This window comes from Gallus gallus, chromosome 2 (assembly GCF_016699485.2).
Source record: "Gallus gallus isolate bGalGal1 chromosome 2, bGalGal1.mat.broiler.GRCg7b, whole genome shotgun sequence".
In the NCBI taxonomy this organism is placed as follows: domain Eukaryota; kingdom Metazoa; phylum Chordata; class Aves; order Galliformes; family Phasianidae; genus Gallus; species Gallus gallus.
This window is the reverse complement of record NC_052533.1, coordinates 144,243,357-144,266,289: the sequence shown is the minus strand read 5'-3', so window position 1 is coordinate 144,266,289 and position 22,933 is coordinate 144,243,357. Positions and strand designations below refer to the sequence as shown.

General features: G+C 38.8%; 1 protein-coding gene across 4 annotated transcripts in view; it reads left to right on the top strand.

Annotated features, from left to right (window-relative positions):
* TRAPPC9 (trafficking protein particle complex 9) overlaps positions 1–22,933 on the top strand; it is a 474,624-nt gene that overhangs the window by 283,578 nt on the left and 168,113 nt on the right. Inside the window, exon 22 of one of the 4 annotated variants that reach the window (XM_040690622.2) lies at positions 10,104–11,064. The exons of the other annotated variants lie outside the window; for them this stretch is intronic. Coding sequence (XP_040546556.1) covers positions 10,104–10,117 — 14 coding nt within the window. The 3' untranslated portion in view covers positions 10,118–11,064. Of the gene's footprint in view, positions 1–10,103; positions 11,065–22,933 lie in introns of those variants that run through there. 4 annotated transcript variants of the gene reach the window in all.

Sequence of the window (22,933 nt, the reverse complement as noted above, 5' to 3'; positions counted from 1 at the left end):
TAGAACCAAAACTTCATGCATTTCACTTAGCTTGTGATCGATTTTTGTTGCTGTTCACTGTAGGTACTGTATTGAAGTTATATTTTTATTGTTGTAAGCTCCTATGTGCTGTGGTGGTTGGCAATCTAGAAATGTGTTAAATAATATTGATCTCTTTTTTTTCCCCACTTGCCAAGCATTTTATTTTACTCTGTCTCTAATACTATTTTAAGTATCATTGACTGGTTTTATTTTCTTTGTTATTTATGACTTGGCATCTCATAGAGCATGGGGCCATAGCAGTGCTTGCAGAGAAGTCCTGAGACAGAGGATGCTCATGGGAATATACTTTCATATTTTGATGCTATCTGTCCTTAAATAACAAGAAGAGTTTGCATATTACATTCTGATGGCATAATTAAATAATAGGTTTGCATTTTCATTTCAGAAGAAAAAAGAAGTATTTTTATTTTTGCTGCAGTATGTGTTAGCTGTCTGGTAGTCAGCCTAAATGAATATTTTGACAAACTAACTTCCAGAAAACACCCTCCCTGAACCTTCACGAACCATCACAATAATGATATGTCCATTGACTATTTCCGATAACTTTCATGTAAAACCATTTGGGTGTTTTAAACTCCATATCAAAATATTGGGTCCAATGTATTAACAGCAACTCTTTCTGTATTGTCTTTATTTGGCAGATAAAGTTACTGGGGATGTTTTTATAGGAAACGAGCTGTGCTTCACTAGGGGAAAATAAGAATTTACTTTGAAGTTGTCTCCGTATCTTAGAGTGCCCCTGAACTTTCTTATGGTTTTACCTAGAGTTGCAAACCTCTGCTGATCCCATATCAGAATTTGCTAGCAGTAATTCTAGACCTCACAAATAGCCAGTGGCACCATGAACCACTTAAATATATAGGTGGATTCCATCTGCTTCATAACTATACCTACTTCTGGGAGGCCTAGTCTAGTGGGTGGCAACCCTACACATAGCAATGGGGTTGAAACTAGATGATCATTATCATGGAATCATAGAATCGCTAAGGTTGGAAAAGACCCACAGGATCATCCAGTCCAACCATTCACCCATCACCAATGGTTCTCACTAAACCATGTCCCTCAGCACAACATCCAAATGCTCTTTGAACAACACCAGGCTCAGTGACTCCACCACCTCTCTGGGCAGCCCATTCCAGTGCCTGACCACCCTTTCAGAGAAGTAGTATTTCCTAACGTCCAGCCTGAACTTTCCCTGGTGCAGCTTGAAGCCATTCCCTCTAGTCCTATCACTAGTCACACGAGAATGTGTTATGGCCCTTTTTAACCCAGGCCTTTCTACAATTCCATGATTCTGCACCTATCTTCACTCCATTTCTTGCAGTCTACTTTATTTCATGACACAGAAATATTCTGGGTTTTTTTTTTCTTTCTTTCTTTCTTTGTTTGTTTTGTTTTTTAATAGATTAGCAGTAATTGATGTGTTACAAATTCATCTCAATCAACTGAATAATAAAACAGTCATTTCCTGACAAATATCTCTTAGAGATGGACACTATACTATATTTTATGGAGCCCTTACATTATTTTGTCTGACTATGATGCCAAGTCACCACTAGGACAAGTATTCTGTGTAACTTATCCTATTGTTACCCTGATGCCATAATATACCTCTCACTCTTTTTCAGTGACATAAGTGAAGCTTTCTTCTCAGATCCCTTACATAGGTCATACAATGTTAATTAAGGCGTGTTGTGGAACTTAAACCTTGGAGTTAATTGTACAGTATATTGCTTCTCAACACTACAGTAGTATGCATGACAATTTGCAGATGATAGAAGTGGATCCTGATTCCTTAATAATCCAGGCTGGATACAAGACGAGGCATAACACGTGAGTGGTAACCAAAGGCTGATGGCAAAGTAGACAATGAGAATAGATTATGAATTTGCAATAGCAAAATACTGAGACAGAGGCATATTTTCTGTGCCTTTTTCAGTTTTGCTGACCTGTGTTTCTAAATCAGGTCAGCCCCTTGAAAATGTCAGTAAGTCCCAATGTCTGGAAAAGTCTTTATTTTAGAATTTATTTGACAACGTGCTCCTCACTCAATTGATTTCTGACCTGACTTTCATTCTTGATTCAGATGATTTTCTTCAAAGCTTTGCTAACAACAGTTACCAGTGACTGATCCTTATTAACCATTTTTTTTAACGTATCTTGACATTTTTGCCACCCATCTGCTTTTAAACTGCCCATTTGTATGGATTCTTTGCATAAATATTTCTGTGGCTCATTTGATTCTCTGCATAATTAATTAATTGCTTCTCATTTAGTTTTCTGCATAACTGATCTGTTGCCACGTAATTAACAAACTCTTTAATTCCTTATTAATTATTTACTGTTCTTTTGAATATATGAATTAATTGACTGTTTAAATTCACTGCTGTGATGATTTGACATCTACTTAATTGTTTTGATTAATCAATTAATTAGCTGCTTAATCTCCACTTAAAAGTATAACCCCGTGACTGCTTTGCGCATATTCTAGCACCCTTCCCTGTTCTGTTTTTTTTGCTTGCTCTCAACCACATCTGGATGCCCAGCTAATTGTCCAGGCAGAAATGGACCTCTTGGGCTTACATATGTTCCCCTGGTGAAGCCATCTCTACAGCTCCTTATATCTGATTATATATGATTATACGATCTTTGGTCTTACTTCCAATGAGTTTTTTTCCACATGACGTGCTTCTCATGCACTTTAACCTCAAAACAATTTCATCTTTGTTTTCTTCTGTCAAAATGAAAAGGACAGAATTGGGAAGAAAGGCATGAAAATACTTCTGAAAGGTAATCCAGCAGATGAATGGTCTATGAGACCACATCCAGAGAAGTATGCATTTTGATGGCATTCAGAGAGAGGATGTTTGGGATGCAGCTACTGCTGATTCTTCTGATAAATTGGTGTAGTTGATAAAATTCCTGAAACTTTTGAAGAGGCTTTGTATTCATGTGCAGCTCTTCCACTAGACTTGTTAAGGCTGTTTTTCTCTGGTTTTTCACTACAGAAGGATTGCAGTAGAAACAACCTTGTTCTTCACACTTTGCTTTATTTATGTGTTAATCTCATACTTAAGTTTTCACAACTGGTTGCTGTAGGTAATTGCTCTTCTCTTTGGGGAGACGGCTTGTGACCGAGTCATTCCCTTAAAATCTAGTTTGGTGTCATAGATCACAAAGATGCCAATGGAAAACATGCCCACTGTTAGGAAAACTCCTTCAAAATGGATTATTTTTTTAACATTTTCCTCAACGTGTCAGCTGCTCTTCCAAGGTATTAAACTTTGACTTCTTGCACAAGTGGAAATTCGAGAAGTGAAATAGCTTTATCAAGCAAGCAGCATGAAACACATGAGAACACATTTACGTCTTTAAAGGAAGGCGCTAAGTTGAATATTGCATTTAATAGTAAGAGAAGAGCCAAGTCAGGAGCAAAAGTGCTTGGATTGGCTCTCAGTTTTGATGGGCACTTTGCTAAGTTTTTTTGTGATGCTCATCAATCCATAGACTTGATAGAGTGAATGAAAGCCATGAACTAACCGGTCATATGTATTAAAGAAGTTACAATATGGATAATATGCATGTTATGATATGTCTGGGAAGGATCACTTGGCATTCAGTGTTTACAGATCATGCTCATGGACATGCATGCACACGTACAGCTGTCTCAATTTAGATGTTCTTAGTTGAATCCTACTGCCAAGTGCTGTTCATGAAACACTTTGGTAGGAAGGCACCAGCTGGTCTGCTTGCAGCAGTGGGCTGATGCCCAAATTTTGGGATTCGTTTCTCTTGATATCAAAAATTTTTTAATATTTCAAGAGAGTGGATGCAAGAGACTGCTATTCTTTTTTGTATCTCTGATTTCTGTGAAACTGATTATCATGAAAAATTACCGTGGAGAAGTGCTAGGCAGCAAGCACAACCTATATGCTTGCCTTTTTGCCGAGTGAAGTGGTGAAGAATTTAAAGTAGTTTGCTTTTCTTTGTTTACCTTAGGCAAATTAACTAGAGGCCTTTTCAAGGCTCTTTTACAATATTGAATCTAAATACAGAATCTGAAAGAATTAGATTCCCTGAGCATGTAGTGATTAATAATGAGACAAAATATGATAGTTGTTGTTGATTTTCCTCTGACGCTGCTTGAATTAGTCCGTGATATAGTAAGGATGCTGCAAGGTATGGATCATCTCTTAGTCTACATGAATCTCTGAACAATGAATTGTAAGGTTTCTAGGCGCTGCCTGATAGAAAAGCTATTAATAAGTATGACTAGCAGTAAGCAGATAAGTATTACATTTCAGGGAGACTATTCATAGGGTTAAAATGAAGCATTAAAGTTAGCTAACTCAGTGAACCGAAGCCCTAATAATATTCACATTGGAGATGTGCCATCTCCATGTGCAGAATTTATTTTTTTTAAAAAATGTACAATCTGAATGAAAAAATGAGCATTTCCAAAATAAAAGAGATGAGTTGGAGATGTACTGTAAGGTGATATGGGAGAAATATGTAAGGAGGTGAAAGAGGTGGAAGAAATTCAAACTTTTATCACCGGGAAATATATACTTATTGTCAATATTTCTTAATAATGAGAAAAATATATGTCAACAAGCCAGTGGCCTGTAGGAATTATTACTAGTGGTGAAATAGCTGAACCTGCAGGAATATAGTTCCCATTCAGCTCTGTCTTGTTGCATTTTTATGTCAGCGTAAATCCACTGACTCAGAGAAATTCAGCCCACACCTTGTGATTTCAGTGTCTAACTGAATCTGCGCTAGCAGCAATCCGTATATTTCAGAGTTCCTGTTTTATTTCCTGCTGGCACAGCATTATTCCAGTGTGGTACACAAGAAAACACGGTCAACCATCTTTTTAGCATTTGATTTTTCTACTTTTTTTTTTTTTTAAAACTGAAGTGGCTTCTCTGCCTTTCTGTGTTTTTAGCAGCTCTCTGAAATATTAAGTAAACTTAAAAAATAAACCTAGTCAAAACAAATCTAGTACTCCATTTCTTTAGCATTGTTTCTTCAATGTAGAGCAGTTGCATACAAAAGCAAGATTGCTCACCTGTTTAAAAATCTGTCATACCCATGCACAACATTGCTGATGGTTTAATCAATAGACTTGGGAGACAAGGTTTCAAATACAATACTAACTTTACGTGTATGCAGAAATACTGAATACTGAATGATCTTCCTTTTGGAGGTGTTCACCCGTCTTTTTATTGGAAGCAAAAGGATATGAGAATAGGCAAAAGAATCATAGAATGATAGAATCACAGAATGGCCTGGGTTGAAAAGGACCACAATGATCACTGAATTTCAACCCCCCTGCTATGTGCAGGGTCGCCAACCACTAGACCAGCTTGCCCAGAGCCACATCCAGCCTGGCCTTGAATGCTGGATTAGGCACGTTACTTTGTGCTTGAATATTTGTTGTTGAGGAAAAGGATGAAGGCAGAATGCCAGGAACCATTGATTTGTCTTGGGCTTGTATTGAATCTCAACATCACTATTTCTGTTTTTTAATGATTACGTGTACTTGCTAACCTTTGAAACCTGTAGGAGAGAATGCAGTGCTTGTACTGAAAAGATATCCTAAGAATTACATGAACACTGCTCTAGTGAAACAATAAAAATAACGGTAAATGCTAAGTAAAGCAGGCTTCTTTTGCTGCTTTCTTTTCAATTCAGAAAAGCTCTGTGCATTGTTTGAAAATAAGGTTTGGGGAGAAGTTTAATGTTCAAGAATTTAATGCTTTAATTACCTAGTATTAAGTTTTGCTTAATTAGAAAACAGCATATAGAACTTTTTGACATATCAGCAAAACATTACTAGCAGCTTTCTTTGGAAATCTAAAAATACACAGGAAAATTAGGTGCTGAGCCATACAAAAAGCCAGTGAAAGACAATGGATTGTTTGAATGGATTAATTAGAAATCATTTGAACATACATTTACTTTAACTATTATTTGACTTATCTAAGAAGCTGCAGAGCAGATTATTTTTATGTCTGTTTGCTGTCAATACTTAATAAAATAAACTATGTCTTTTTTTTTTTTTGCATTTGCCTTGAGGTAGCACAGTGGTTTCTTACTGCTTTTCAGAATGAATATTACCTGTACCACCAACCCAACAACATCCTCTTTGTTCTGCAGCATTTATCCATTTGAATTAGCTAAATCAACCAAATATCCTATATTCAGACATCAAGCTTGCTGTCTAGAGGGTTTCTTTTGCCCAGCTGTTGTGTAGTGGATTAATTCCTATCACAAACACCTGTCTTTTGATAAAATCATAGAAAGGTTTGGGTTGGAAAGGACCTTCAGATCATCTAGTTCCAGATCATCTAGTTCCCTGCCATGGGCAGGGTAGCCTCTGAGCAGACCAGGTCGCTAAAAGCCCCATCCAACCTGGTCTTGATCACGTCCAGGGATGGGGCATCCACGGCTTCTCTTGACAGCCTGTTCCGGTACCTCACCACACTCTGAGTAAATAATTCCTTCCTTATATCTGATCTAAATCCACTCTCTTTCCATTTAAAACTATTACCCTTGGTCCTGTAAAGATGAAGTACATGAGCATTTTAGAGTTGTTTTCAGTACTTGAACACATTAGGTATTGCCCTTTAGAAATGGAATTTCTTCTTAAACCATTCTGGTATCCGAAGCTTGCTGCAGAAGTTCAAATTCCTTTTGGTGTCCATCTTGAGCTCTGATCATTGTCCTGTTTCTAACAAATTGGAAGCTGAGCCCTAAGCACATGGATGCAGCCAAGGTTTGGTAGTAACAGCTTGTTCCCTTGTCAGAGGCAGCCTTCTCTAGCAGAGTCCTGGTCTGCCAGATGTTGACTTTCATTTGAAACCTTAGCAAAGCTTTGAGTGTAGCACCATCTCCTCAGGTTCCAGTTTGTTGGCAAGGCACATGTTGTGGGACTTCAATGAATTTAGGAAGATCAGAAACGTAATCTTGTCCTTCTTGTGAGTTAGAAACAGATTAGATCCATTAGATTTTGGTCTTTTAGTTAAAAACATTGCAAATAGGTAAAAAAATTATCTCATTAAGCACATGGATAAAGAACATTCTGAGTACTGAATCTTGGAGAATTGTTCATTGTTAAGTATGAAATGTGCTCCAGTACAAGCAATGAAAAGTCCAGTTCAAGATTCTGTTCCTCACTTCTCAACTCAGTAACTGTTGCTCTGTGGCCTTAGGTATTCTTTTAATATCTATTAAATAATTATTAGAAAACATTAAGTATATATTGCTTAGTATGGAGTTCCTGAAAGGTCCATTTGAAATCAAGAGGATCTATGGGAGCAGAGAATAGTGAGAATATGGTGGCAATTCCAACTTTTTGGTCTTCATCACTACCAGTGCAGGCTACTGAAATAAGATGATGAATTTGCTTTAAGGAGGCAAGTGGTGGATTGTCCAGTCATCAAGATAACCATCAAGATAGTCATCAAGGTTGTGGATGCCCCGTCCCTGGAGGTGTTCAAGGCCAGGTTGGATGGGGCACTGGGCAGCCTGGTCTAGTATTAGATATGGAGATTGGCAACCCTGCGTGCAGCAGGAAGGTTGGAGCTTGATGATCCTTGAGGTCCCTTCCAACCCAAGCCATTCTATGACTCTGTGATTCTATAACTAAAAGGATCCTAAGTCATGTGAAGAGTAACTCTGACCATAAGTCATTTATGGCACTCCATGAAAGATTTTAGGAAATAAGGAAGTATATATGTCTGAGCTGATTTTCCTTTAGACCCACTGCAGGGCAGTAAGCCATTTCTGCTTGCACAAGTGGTTTTGTTTCCAGAGTGCTTGTACAGGACCAGCTGGAGAGGGTCACACTAGAGCTAGGATCTTTTTGGAACAGAACTTTGTTAAGATTTCTACTCTTTTGCTCTTTGAAGGATCAAGGGGTGCTTTGACTAGAAATCTCAAGAGAGAAAAACCTTATTTCTGTGTTTTTAATAGATAGCATTTTCTAGCAGTCTGTGTCCTGTGTATCTTTTTAACATAGATGTTGACTATAGAAGGGTTTTTAAAGGATAAGAGCAGAATAAATATAGGATGATTTTGGAAGCCATAATACAACCACCAAACTTTTACCTTTTTTTTTCTTGTCTTCATTCCTCTTCTGTGTGTCTTCAGTTTCCAATTTCTGACACTTGAAAATTTATAAATTAAAATATAGGAAGTGATGGTGAAGTGTATTGCTTATGAAGTATTTCATTTTATAAAATCTGCTAATATTAAAATAAGACTTCTATGTCTCTTTATCTAGATGCATTCAGTTCAATTGAATGTACTGTTAAGTATCTACAGAGGAATTCTTTTTCAAGTAATTCTTGTTTGGAGCAGTATCCCTTGCCATCAATTTCTTCTGCTAGAGCGGTGCAACTGGGAGTGGAGGAAGAAGGAAGCTGATGGGAGACTCTAAATACCGGCATGCTCATCACCGCTCCTGAAGGACAGCTTTGTCATAAAGGAGAGGGTGAAAGCAGAGATTTATTAGAAAAGCCCTGAAAAGCAAAGATGCAGAAAGGTCTGAAAGCAGCACATGAGGCAGTAATTCCTTTCAATATTGCTGGAAAATGAAAACTCAAGTTATAAAAGCATAGAGGGAATGGAGAACGTATTCTTGGGAAAAATATCATGCAGTCAAACCCAGCAAATTTGTAATGCCACAGAGAGGAATTCCTTCCTTGCTTATAAACCAAGTGGTTGTCTTTACTGTCGACACAAATAACCTTTCCAAAATTAGGAGTTTCCATAACCATGCCTAGTGAACATTATAGATCCTCCGAATCATGTAGCATGATAGTGCTGGAAATACTGTCCTAATTTTTTCACATTTGCATCTTGGTGAGCTGCAGCTGAAGAAAGCTCAGTTGCTGTTTGATTTTGATTCCCCTCCTGATGGGGATGTCAGTTCCTGCTCTCTTGGGATTTCAAACAATTGCTGCTAGATACACTCAGCAACAATGAATTTGTTTAATGGCTTTCTGGATGATGATAGAATCAAATCGGGATCCGTTTAACTTCCCATGCCTATATTTCTATTGATATTTTATATGATGCAAAAAACGTCAAAGTACGTATTGTTGAATTAGTGAAGTGTGAAGTTATAAATCGAAGTGCACCAGATACCTTCTATTCAACAAACAAGAAGTATTACTTCTGATTTTTGTCGCCTAATTATGAAAATTCTCATTACGGTCCTCCCAAGAGAATACCATTTTATTAGGAGATAGCTGAATTTTTTAGCGTCTTCAAATAATCTAATAATCAGGCAGATATTTTCAGCATGTTTTCTGCATACAGAAAGAGATGAGATTCGTGCTTTTATTCAGATAAATAATGCTTGGCAGAGATATCATCCAGAAAAATGTTGGTTTTAACATTGCTTATTAGGATGATCAAATGGAAGGTTTTTTTCCAAGATTTTGGGTTTTATCAAAATTCATCTCCCATCCTTGAGTCACTTCTTGAACCACAGTGATCTTAACTGGTAGGGGCACAGCAAAGCTGCTGCTGATCCAGATCACTGATACTCAAAATCTGCCTCTTTTAGCTTTTGTGCATGATTGGAATAAACTAAAGCACAGGAGTTTAATGCTTTTAAGAGATGTTCCTTTGCTCTGACCCATTTTACTACCAATTTTTAATTATTTTTTGTTCTTCTTCCAATAGATGCCCTCACACTGATTCTATGCCAAAGTATCTCATAGTGTTCCGTTTCCCAGTGGTTATTTTCTACATAGACAAGTTAACCCGAGTCATGGGAGCAGCTGGTAGCTTTCCTGTGTGCTTATTTTTGTATTGACAGTGTGTAATGGCAAGTAGTAGCTCATCACCTTTGGTTTTCCTACTTCATCGTGTGCCTGTAGAGCTGCAGAACATGGATGTCTTTGAACTGTTCATTAGCAGTAGGAGCAGGATGTGTAATAAACTGTACCGATTTAACATCTCATTTTAAGGTGGTAAAGTTCTGTTTCAGTTTCTGAAAGTTTGGAGAAGGAGCAATCGAGTTTTTATTTTTACCCTTTTTTCAGAAACCAGACGCTGAGGTTACAGGAGAGTATGTAAGGATCACTGAGAGAGAACGGGAAAACAAATGCTAAGCCTTCTGTTGTTGGAATTTGGCAATCCAAGGACTTCTCAGAATTTCAGATTTCAGAAATTCTTCCCAATAATGATTTTCAAGACTTGGTGGGAGCAAAACATCTCTGGAAGCATGCATTCGAGTAAAGGATGAGGATTCAGAAGGTTGCTAAGCATTTAATGATCCTAGTTGCATTTCCATGTTAATCCTTGTTTATATTTTTGGTTAAAGTAAGCTAACTACTGATATTTAACCTATAAAACTGAGATAAGAGGATTCCAGAGACAAAGGGGAATCGAGAAGACATGGTGCCAACATGGATGAACAGTCTGTGGTTCCCTGGAGCTCAGGGTCATCTGGATTGGTGCTCTGCATGGGAGCTTGGGACCTAGCTGCCCATGGGTCAGAAGACAGGTTTCCTTTTCAGACAATGGAGGTTAATCTCCAGCTACTGTAAATATTTCTTTCATAGCTGACAGTCTTGACTTGGAGCTCTAATTGGATTCAAGCATCTTCTAAATGCAACATCGGTTTAATTCCTTGTGTGCATACACCAGAAAACTGGCTTTTAAAATCAGATAGTAGAGCTTATTACAAACTCCCTGAAAACATTAGGGCTAGGAGCTGGAGCGTGGTTTCTTTTTTCACTTTTAAAATACTTGTAAGATTAATGCTTCAGGTATTCTACGAGCTTATTCTGTTCTTCTGAGCTAAAGAAGGGCAAGTTATTTTATACCAACGTCAACCTGTTTCACTGCATTAATGTGTGTGTGTGTGGGTGGCTGTATTTGTACAGCTAATAAAACACAGCTTCATTCGGTGTCGCTTTCCCTTTCTCTTCTTGTCGATCTGAAGCTTTGCAATCCCTGCTATTTCAAAATCTCACATTTCTTTAAAAAATAAAGGAAATAAAAAACGAAGAGAGAAGCTTGTAAGCTTGCAAAGAGCTCTGGGTATGTTGTTTGCAAAATCCTACTCCATATTTGAAAACTGAATTTTACTAAAAGCCAGAGAGCTGTTGGAGCAGTGAGTTGGAAGGATGGGTTCCAGCCATGATGTTGAACCCCTCTGTTATCCCTTAATTGTCTTTTTCAGGTTACAGAATATTTTAAGATGCCTGTTCTGGTATTGTTATTATTATTATTTCTTAATTACTATTATTGTTATTTTTTAACTTACATCTTTGCATTTGTGGGAAGAAATGTTCTCCTACTGTCATACATTTTATTTTCCTTCTTTCCTACATGTGTTTTTGCACCAGGTATTCCAGAAAAAGTGCCCATCTCGCATCTTTTTACATCATTAGGTATGGTAAAACAGGCCAGCTATCAGAAACAGTCAGTGTCCCCTCTCTGTTCTTTATCCAGAGATAAAAATCCCTCCATGTGCTGGGGTTTATTTACAAGAGACTACGTTCTAGGCTTGAGATGCTCAAGGTACAAAGTTAACAGAGAAGGATCCCAGAGATGTCAGACTTCGTAGACGTTCTTTCATTGGGGGATGCAGTTTTATTTCATCCGATGTTGCTTTTTGTTGCTGATGGCCATTTGCTGTTCAGAAAAGTTCTGAGAGCTGCCTTACACCTGTTGTAAATTGAAATGGTCTTGCTTACACCAAGACATGAATAATTTGGGCAGTGTGTGGATGTCAACTTTCTGTTAAGTGAGAAGCCAAAAAGGGCTTCGCTCACAGTGAATTGATACAATATCAAACCATGTCTTCGAATTGCTGGAAAATATCTCTCTGGTTGGTCACTATGTTTCTTAATGGCACAAAAGGCCACACTCCAACAGCACTTGCGCTTTGGACATAGAAGGGGAGCTCTTGGCTGTCTACTCTTGCAGAAGCTGTGCTTTGTTCCCACTATGAGAAATGCGAGTGAGCCAGCCTATGGGGCAGCCCATCTGGTAACAAGCTTAAAGCTAGCTCTGGTGTGTGTGTGTGTGTCTATAACATTGCATCTCAGGGGAAAGCCCCGTCCTGGAGGTGGTCAACGTCAGGTTGGATGGGGCCCTGGGCAGCCTGGTCTAGTATTAAATGAGGAGGTTGTCAGCCCTGCATGCAGCAGGGGGGGGGTTGGAGCTTGATGATCCTTTCCGACCCAAGCCATTCTATGATTCTGGGTTGTGGGACTGACCTTAAAGTACAGGATAAGGTAGTGGCAGCTGGATGGTAAATGTGGTTTCACAGGAATTTGGGTGTTTTTCCATGGGAGTTAAGCTCTCCACCTCTACAGGAGCTATTGTAGCTTGTACAACTCCTATAAATATATTCTGAACAGACAGTTTAATGACCGGAATGTGCATCTCATATCCTACCTAGGAAAAATGAGATTGGAAGATTTGAAATCCTGTATTTTTGATTTTTCACTCTTGAATAGCAGTTTTGTCTCCAAAATAATGCTGAGGCTTTGTAGAGCTGATGCTCTCAGTATCTGGGATGCAGCTGCTCCATAGAGCACTGCTGGGAAAACAGACACATTAGCCCGAAACTGAAGAATATATGTAGAGTTGGCACCAGGATTCAAGAACTGTCCCTTTCTTCATCTATTCTCCATAAGGAAAAGAGGGAGAAAAATATCTACTTTCATGTGATAGGCTGGATATTTTTGGTCTGAATGAAATGTGGTTACTTCCAGAGTGATGTGATTACCAGAACGATAACGAAAGATGGAAGTTTTGTTTAACTCACAGCAGGTGGATGTACAGTGCCCCAAAAAAGTAAATCACCTTGAAATCACAGTTAGGCAAGCACAGTCAGCACATTGCTGTCACGGATTGTACTCTCAGAAATGGGAAGCGAGATGATAGCTCTCCTTGGTTCAAAGCTGAGGCTCAAATTCCAAATGTTTCAAGGACTCCATGTGAATTTGTGAATCTTTTATGTGCAAGGTAGTTAAGGATGCTTGACACTTCATAACAGCACACTGCAGTGCTTTAAATATTCAGCCCCTAAGCTAGAAGGAAGTTATAATAGAAATGCCACAAAACTCAGTTTCTTGTCCAAAAAATTAAAGTGGACAACATGAGGAAAGAAGGTGGAACATGAGGAAGGAAGGTGGAACAGATTAGCGCATTGCTAATGTTTGCTTGATCCTAATGCAGGCTGCTGATTGGAATATCAGAGGCTTGCTACAACATTTTAGATGCCTCTTTCTTCCTGTCTGGAGGAACAAGAACACCTGGTGCTGCTGTCAGGCTTGGTGTGGACATGAATGTACTGATAAGGTTTCTTCTTCAGATTTTGGAATTACATAAGAATTCCTCTGTTGGTCCTTTACATTGCAGTAGTTCACTGTCTAACCTTGCATAACAATGAAAGACCAAATAAGACTCTGTTGAGGAGGCCAGCAAATATTTTCTTCTACAGTGAACTCTTTTAACATGAATATACTTCAGAATCTGGAGGATTTTTGTTCTTTCTGTGTGTGTAGAATGTTCATCAAGGGTTTTCCTTGTAGCTGCTGCATGGCATACACACATCAACTTCCTGCGGTGAAGAAACGAGTCTTGTTTGTACAGTGCTCCCTGATAATGATGAAAATCTAAGAAAGATCAAAGAATCCAACAAGAAAAAAAAGGATTAAGTGATTAAGTTCTGCGTCTGTTCCATAAGAACCATTTTATATAGAAAGGCTGGCACAATGAGCTTTGATATTTCTGCTGTGTATTAAATATTAAACATAGGTATCAGTCATATCTGAGAATATTTGATTTCATTATAAATTGTATTTCTAATTTGCTGCATCCATTCATACCAAACCATACTATATGTATCACAGTGAGATGAAGAGGCTGCAATTATTGTTCTTTTGATGGAAGCAGCATGAGTAGATTTCCATGGGCTCAGAGCTCACTGCCATGTACATATATAAAATATACTTGCTGATTTTATGATATCTCCGAATTAGTTCTGCATCCTACCTGAAACTAATAATTTAAATCACTTTTGCTCTTATGTTAACTCTCTCAGGCCTGTCTTTGCTTTTCAAATGTGATCTATTCTCAGGAAGGTCCTTCGGACTTCCCGTTGGAGGTGATGGAAGAAAAATTCCTCCTCCTTGTGTTTCAGGCCTTGTCCAGAAGTCATACTCTGGAGAGCCTGATCCCCTCCTTTGGCATATTGGGACACTCATACAGGCCCTCCTCTGCATCATCTGTCCCTGGAGGTGTTCAAGCAATGTGTAGATGTGGCACTCAGGGACATGGTTTAGTGGACATGGTGATGATGAGTTGATGGTTGGACTAGATGATCTGAGTAGTCTTTTCCAACCTCAACAATTCTATGATCTTTCACATATAATGTTTTTACTTGTTAATGTCTTTTCTATGTTGAAATTTAACTGAAATGGATTTCATTAAGTCATTAAAACCTGAAAAAGCAATAAGTCTCAAAAGCCAAACAAGCAGCCAGCTGAGATATTATGTGCTTGTTTTATAGAAAGAGGCAAGTTCCTGAGGGTTGAAAGTGGCCTGCCTAAGGTCAAAGTGAATTGACAGGAGATCCCAAACCAGGACCCAGAAACATAGTTTCAAGGCTCTAATTACAAGCTGGAAATGGAATAGTTGTCTTAAGCTATTTTATTGCATTGCATCTTTGACCTGAACATAGTCAAGAAAAATCAATATTTTCCATAGACTTCTGGAGATGGCTTTGTGGGTGGATGAGGATAGTCTGATTTATTTAATGAAGCTGGAGGCAGGAAGTAAATATTGTCACTGAGTTGTCACCACAGATCAGAGGGAGAGCAATGATTTCTAAAGAAGCTGCTATTTGCACATTTATTGATCTTTTGGTGGATCTGTAGTTACTGATACTTCCGTGTTGCCAGGTTATTTTATCAGTGACACATTATGTGTTCTCTCCTTAATTCATTTATATTCCTTACAGCCACTGGCACAGCGTGGCAAAGCAATCTCAGTTTTCTGGCAGAAAGTGTAATTTTCCTTCTGTGTTGGAGCAGTCACCGTCCATGACTGTTGTGCTAAAAATGTCTAATAATTAAGAACTAGTGTAATTCTGGTTATAAAGAACCAGTGTGCTCTGACTGCAGGATTAAGATTGTTGCTTTATGTGCTATGTCTCTGTAACTGAAAAATGGGTGAGTCTCAGTCTCCTGTTCAAGGAAGCAAACTCTCCCTCTTGAACACTCAGAGGATACCAATAAGTCACAAAAGGGTAATGAAGAGAATCTGTATTGTTGGTCTTGACAGCAATAAAAGAGAACTTATGACGTGTTTTGGTTCATGAATTTAAACACCAGTGGAGTTATGAAAGCCTCTTACTGTGTTACCAGGATGATGATTGCTGATTGCAAATTACAAGGCTTTTTAGATCTGCCTACTGTGCGCCTCGAAGTCTCCTACAGAAGACTTAGAGCTATATTTTAATATTTTTAAGCTGCTGCAAGTACTAAGGAATGTATCCCTAACTTTGTTTGATAGAAGTGAATCAAGCAAACTTGTTAAAAGTCTTTAAAGTCCCATAATTTGCTACATTTAAAAATGATTTTAAAAACAGAGTCTAATTGAGGTGTTTAGAAACATTGCTGTTTCTATTGCTTCATGCTCCACAAAGCCAATTAATTCTCTCTGAAGATCTGAAAATGTGACAAGGAGGAAAGGAGCACAGCCCAAGGGTAATCCTCCCTTTAAAGGTTTATTTTTGGATGGGAAGGAACTTTTGAGCCCATGAGATGGCAGAAGCATGTAGGTTGTCATGAAGGCACCATATACCATACCTTTCTGAAAGTAGGGAAAAGTGTGAGATGGGAACATGGGGATCTGAGAGGTTGGGCTGCACCTGGAGCTGGTGCGTGTTGTTGTTGGGTGGCCACCATTGCAGATATTAGTGTTTGTCAGATCATATATTCTAGCAAAATTGGCTTTTAATTTTGACTAAGCAGTGTTTTTGTGTGTCACATCTCTTCTTAGGTTGGAGAGACACAACCCAAATGGTTGTTTTCTTTGAGAGTTTCTCAGAGGGCCGTCAAATCAGCAAGAATTTGCTGCCTTTGGAGATACATTTGTTTTTAATATTCTAATATTCATAACATCCAGATAGCTTAGGCCAGTCCTCCTAACTCAGAGAAGTCAAATGAAACTTTTCCACAGTCTACCATTAATGGCTTATGACTTCTACTTCCATCTTCTCCTCCTCTATGGTTTCATTTTTAAAATACAGAAATCCCATAAACCATCTGGCTTGCACTCCATTAATTAGCTGAATTTAACAATGGTGTTTTAATAACTATTTGCTTTCAATTCCTCTGTGTCTGTTCCTTGTAGATGTTTGCATCTAAAATAGGAAACTTGGCTTTTTACGGCTCACAGGATTGCTTTCCTACCTTGCAAAAAATATGAGCCTTTATAAGTAGAAAGCAAGAAAAAACAAAAAGTTACTTTTCTACCCTCTGGTGCCCTTTAATCAGTTTACTGTCCTGTTTTCCAGCCACGATTTTCTTAGTCTGGTACTCCGAAGATGGATTTTTTTTTTTTTTTGCTAGCATGTCTGTAAAGAGCCTTGAGCACAAAGTCATTATCCGAGAGCTACAAACTAGAATTGATCTGTTTTGGACTTAGCATAATTTCCATGTCTGGGCTGACCCGGCTGTTATTGTCCAACATGTTTCTGTAAATGTCAAGAGCCAGAGGGGAGGTCCCAATGAAATTGAAGTTCTTCCTTCCCTTGGAGTAACTGAATTGTCAAGTCCCCAAGCCCTGTAAATAAAAGGGGAAAATTGGTAATGAGAAGGGGAATTAATAGGATAGTCTCTCACATGATTTATATAGCTTTCAAAAGCTGTTGCATTATTGTGTTTAGAAGTGCTGGTCTGCAGCACTTTCACACTAGGAAGATAAGATTAAAAACTGGAGGGGGCAGCTCTGGGAATTTGAAGCTAAAAGAGCTGATGGATTTGAAATGAAATAAGAGATGCTGTTGGGAAAAATTTATTTTGAAGCTAAAATAGCGTGGCTGCCAATGAAGTATTCAGAGGACTCTCATGTTTACCTTGATATAGATGTCACATTTCAATTTACTAGACAAGTACTTTTTCAGCTACTGTTGTCATTACAAAAATCAGTTGAATGAATCTCTGCCATGTAATGCATTACACAGTAAATTGGAATCTTAGGCAAAATTACCGCTATGCAGATAGGATGCTCACTTCAGATACATGTGCTAAGTTGTGTCATTGCAACCCGCTGCAATACACTGCACCGGGCAGGAACATTTTCAGCCAGAAGTTAAGATGGTCTTTTAATTAGAAGGGAGAAAAATGAACAGGCGCTGATGCATATACAGGGCATCTGTATGAAAGATTTCTTCTTTTAAACTTGTAGTGTTGATAATGAAATACAACTCCATGATCCTTATGGGTCCCTTCCAACTTGAGATATTCTTTGATTTTATGACTTTAACTTCTAGTGAAACAAGGGTTTAGGGTATGTTATCAGAAAGTGATGTGGACACTTAATGCTTTCATTTACAGTATATTTCAGTACTTTTATAAACTCTGCTGTCCCTCTTTGTCTTAAATACATCTATGTAATCATGTATTCTTGCTGTGAAAATGACTAAATTTTGTAGATATGCACATACAAGTATTGCCTTATTCATTGTGGTTCTGTGTAACTCACATAGTCAGGAAGAGACTAAATTGGTTGCTCCTGAAGTAAGCTATGATCCATGTTCCTACAACTTTTCATTTTTTTTTTACCAGGAAGTCTCTCTGAATACAGTTCTTGCAAAACAAACAAACAAACAAAAACTTTGGTGTTTTTAGAGATCAGTTGTATCTCTGTTCTAAACCTTTAGGTTTTTCTCTACTAAACTGAATTTGTACACCAGAATCTGATTTCTTGGTATAAAGTACTCTGTAGGTATTCGTTTAAGAGATGTGTAAATGCTGCTCTTTCAATATTTTCATAGAACCATAGAATCATGGAATAGCCTGGGTTGAAAAGGACCACAGTGATCATCGAATTTCAACCCCCCTGCTATGTGTAAGGTCACCAATCACTAGACCAAGCTGCCCAGAGCCACATCCAGCCTAGCCTTGAATGCCTCCAGGGATGGGGCATCCACAACCTCCTTGGGCAACCTGTTCCAGTGCACCATCATCCATGTGAAAAACTTCCTCCTAATATCCAACCTAAACCTCCCCTGTCTCAGTTTAAAACCATTTCCCCTTGACTTTTCAATAATTTGGTAATTTCCTGGCAGAAAATTCATGCACAAAGGTCAATGTTGATGAAATAGGGATGGGGAAGCTAATAACTGTTTTTAATTGAACATGTGGTCTTTTCATTGAAAGATTTTTTTTTCCCCTCTCCCTCTTGTTTGCTATAGGAAGTTTTTGATACGAATTTCCAGCCCTTGATATTGTTGAGTTGTATATTTTATTTTTTTTTCTTCCCCTAAAAGAGCTTTAGAAGTTTCCTAGGCAAACAAATTAATTGTTACACCGCAGCGTAGGAGGATTTAGTGCTGCATTTGTTTGAAAATGTTACTGTTCCTGGAGCTTCGTTGTTATACTAACAAATTCTGTAGTTCTTGCTCTGTTTTCTGTTCAATTTGCACTTTTGTTTTTATTTTTTTTTTTCTCTTTCTGACTGCATGGAAATAATCTATGGTATTGTTAAAAGGAAGTTAATGAACAGAAAATAAGAGTGCTGCAGGAATTAACAACTGCATAGGAATTTCGTGTTCTTAGAAGAACTTTTTTGTCAGCGGCAGCCAGGATCACAGGATGAATTACTGCTTTTTTCTTTGCTCTTCCTGCTATCTATCTACAGTGCTTAGTACTAAAAGAAACATCATAAAGTTCCTATCAGTATTTCCAGGAAAAAAAAAGATTTGTTTTTGCCCATTTATAAACAAAGTAAAGCAAAAGCAGATAATGACTAAATATTTTTAAAGGCTGACCTGTTTTTTCTTCATAGCACATTAGCATATAATTGCTGTACTATTTACAGGTAATAAGCCTATTAAATCAATACAGTGTACTTAAATGTTAGAGAGAAGTGTCTGTAGCTATGCTAGGCATCTAACAATTCCATAGATAATGTGGATGACATAAAATAAATGCTTTGCAAAACCCCCCACCCCCAAATATGGGGTCTCCTGGGGAACTCAGTGGCGTTCTTAAGTACTCCCTCAGTGCATGCAGAAATACAGCATGTTGCATCTGGTGATTGCATACAACCCTGTGCTGGAATATATATTGAAAGCACTGAATAATTGCAGAATGTGATGGAAGGGAGAATTTCACTGTCTCCCCACCACTGATAGATGTATTATCAAATACATTTTAGTGTATGCACTAAAAATGAAACTCACAATGGAACTTGCTGATACTTCTCAGCAATGGTCATCAGTGCTATCTGCAGAATCATGAAAATCATCTTTTACAGGTGTATCTCTTACTGTGCATTTCCTTGTAATGAGCTGATAGTGTCTCCTATCCATTTATAACAAGCACAAGTTGTTCCTTTAGCCAAGCAACTAATAAGACTTAGGATGGAGTTTCTCTGACAAAACTAGCATGGTGCATGGGCATGTGAGAAGGTCACCCGGCTCTCAACCCATGCTGAAAACATGTGGAGATTAGGAATATCAATTTTATTGCCATTTTATTACAGATTCTAGTCTCCACTCACCCTCACATAACAAAAAACCCTCTGATTTCCTTCTCCCATTTGCCTTGAGTGTGAGATATTTAAGACATTCCTGTGTGTCAGAACGGCTCCAAAGATGGGGAAGGATCTAGAGGGCAAGATGTGTGAGAAGCTGCTGAGGTCCCTTGGTTTGCTGAGCCCAGAGCAGAGGAGTTGAGAGGAGGCCTCATGGCGGCTGCAGCTCCTCACAGGGAGCGGAGGGGCAGCGTTGAGTTCTACTCTGTGTGACAGCGACAGGGCCCGAGGGAACGGCATGGAACTGTGTCAGGGGAGGGGCAGCTGGGGGTGAGGGAAAGGGTCTGCACCAGAGGGCGGTGGGCATGGAACAGGCTGCCAGGGCAGTGAGCATGGCCCTGAGCTGCTGGAGTTCAAGGAGCGTTTGGACAGTGCTCTCAGACATAAGGTTTGGATTTGAAGTGTTCCTATGTGGAGCCAGGAGTTGGACTCAGTGATCTTTGTGGATCCCTTCCATCTTGGGATATTCCACGATTCTATGAAATTATGCTTTTATTAGTAAAATAGTCAGTTCTCTTTTTATAACTCAAAATAGTTCTCTGAATGGTGTAAGTATGATTAAATAAATGAGGTTGATGCATAGTAGGGTTACTGCTGGCATTGAGATGAGATGCCTTTCAACGATTCACCTAATTATTCAAGTGGCACTTCTAACTTAACCTCGAAAGATATCCACGTTGCTGTAACTTCTTTCAAGTGACGCATCTGCTCTTGGTGGTCAAGTGGACAGATGAGCAGTGCACCTCCTTAAGGCTGTAGAAAGCATAACCTGAAGGGATATTTTTTCCTTTCAAGATTTTTGTTGGCATTTGTTTTTTTGCTTGCTTTATTTTCTCAAGGTAAGAGGAACCAGGCTCTACTGACCGAGGGTGCCAGGAAGGAAGAAGAGGTTTTACATCCTTCCAAAACCTCTGCCTATAAGGAATCAGCAGCCTCCTTCTCTCTGTCTGGGTTTGTTATCTTTGCTAATATGAAAACAGCATAGAGCTGGTGTCAGAGTTGCAGTTCTGTCCTTGTAGGCTTGGGCAGCATTCTGTAAGCTGTGATGCTGTCCTCATCCAGTGTCCTTGGCAGTAAAGGAGGCGCACCGTAGTTCATAGAATCATAGAATACTTAGAGTTGGAAGGGACTTTTAAAGCTTATCTAGTCCAACTGCCCTGCAATGAACAGAGATATACACAGCTAGATCAAGTTGCCCAGGGTCTGATCCAGCCTTGCCTTGAAAGTCTCCTGGAATGGGGTATCAACCACATCTCTGGGCAACCTGTGCCAGTGCCTCACCACTATCAGTGTAAAAGACCTTGTCTTATATACAACCTAGATCTACCCTTTTTAAGCTTGAAGCCATTTCCCCTTGTTCTGTCACCACAGACCTGCTAAGGAGTCTGTCCTCTTCTTTCCTGTAGCTCCCTCTTAGACATTGAAAGGCCGCTATCAAATGCTACTAGTTTTCCACTACCAGTTCAGTATTGCTTATCTACACAAGCTGGTGTTTTTGAAAAGACGATGTTAGTTCAAATAGTTAAATCCATTTGAAATACACTTATTTGAGAGTGTGCTTAGGATTGATAATGTATATTGCCTAATTTTAAATAAAGAAATTTGTACATGGCAATATCCCCTAAAGCTTGCATTTGCACACTGACAGCTTAATGTTTTTTGACAGCTGATAACATTTTATTGCTGAGATTATTATTTTGTTTGAATATCGATCTTATTGCGTTACTTTGCTTTTTGCCTGAATGATTTTCAAATTTGGATTGCAGCCCCAATCCCCAGTTTTCCATTTCAGAGAGGTGACAAATTGTGTGCTGATCACAGGGAAACAGGTTTTGTTAAAACACAAAACAAAACAGAAAACCTAACCCTTCAGAGGTTCTTTCTGAATTCATGTTGAAATGATGACTGATACGGTGCCAAACTGTATTTTTGGACATGCTGCATGCTCAATTCCTCAGACAATCAGGCCATTTATCTGGATGCTTAAATATATTTTTTTCCTTTGAATCTTATTGTAAAAGCTTGAAATTTTCCTGCACAGGAAGCCAAAGTGAGGGAGTTAAAAGTTTATCAAATACATTGGACTTTCTAAGCACTGGAACGGGCTGCCCGGAGAGGTCATGGAGTTGTCTTCTATGGAGATGTTAAAGATCTATCTGGATACATTCCTATGCAATGTACTCTAGGGAACCTGCTTTAGCCGGAGGTTGGACCTGATGATTCCCATAGGTTCCTTCCAACCCCTGTGATTCTGTGATTTGTTTCCAAATCCACCCATTCTCAGAAAGAGTGGTGAGGCACTGGAACAGGCTGCCCAGGAAGTGGTGGAATCAGTAGCCCTGGAGGCATTCTAGAAACTTGGAGATGTGGCACTGAGGTACATGGTTTAGAATGGTCACAGGCATGGATTGGTGGTTGGATTAGATGATCTTAGTGCTCTTTCCAACCTTAATGATTCTATGATACTAAGATTTCTGCATAGAAAGATAGGCGTTCTCTACATGCTGGATCCTAGCTGTGAAATTCAGTGCATCATAAGCCTGGCTTATGCAGCAGAATAGCCTTGGCTTTTCTTATAAGGGTGGTTGTAAGAATGAAGGGAAACTCACAGTTTGCCTTAGAGTCTTTGCAGTGTTTAAAGAGTGTCAGAACCTGTTCCAGTAGAAGTCCCTATAAATTGTAGGGATGCTGGCATTAATTGTTTTGTCAGTAGCCTGAGAAACTCACACAGAAAGGAAAGAAGAGTACTTTATCTGCTGGCATTTATACCTGAAGTGTGTACAAACCTTTTTTTCTATTGGGGAAAAAAAAGAAAAGAGCTTTTGAAATGCTTCTCTTACAGAACCAAAGATGTACAGCAAGACCTGGAAGTCAACAAAACCTGATATGAGAATTAGTAGGTGTAATAAGACTGAAGAGGCCAGAAGTACTGCATGTATAGACATAATATTATGTTCCTGCCAAGCCTGGCTGAGCATCAGGGTGAGGCTGATTTATTTGTATCACTGAGATGTAAACCTCAGAATCCTGGCTTGTATGGGAAATACTGACATCCTGGCTTGCATCAGAAATAGTACAGTCAGCA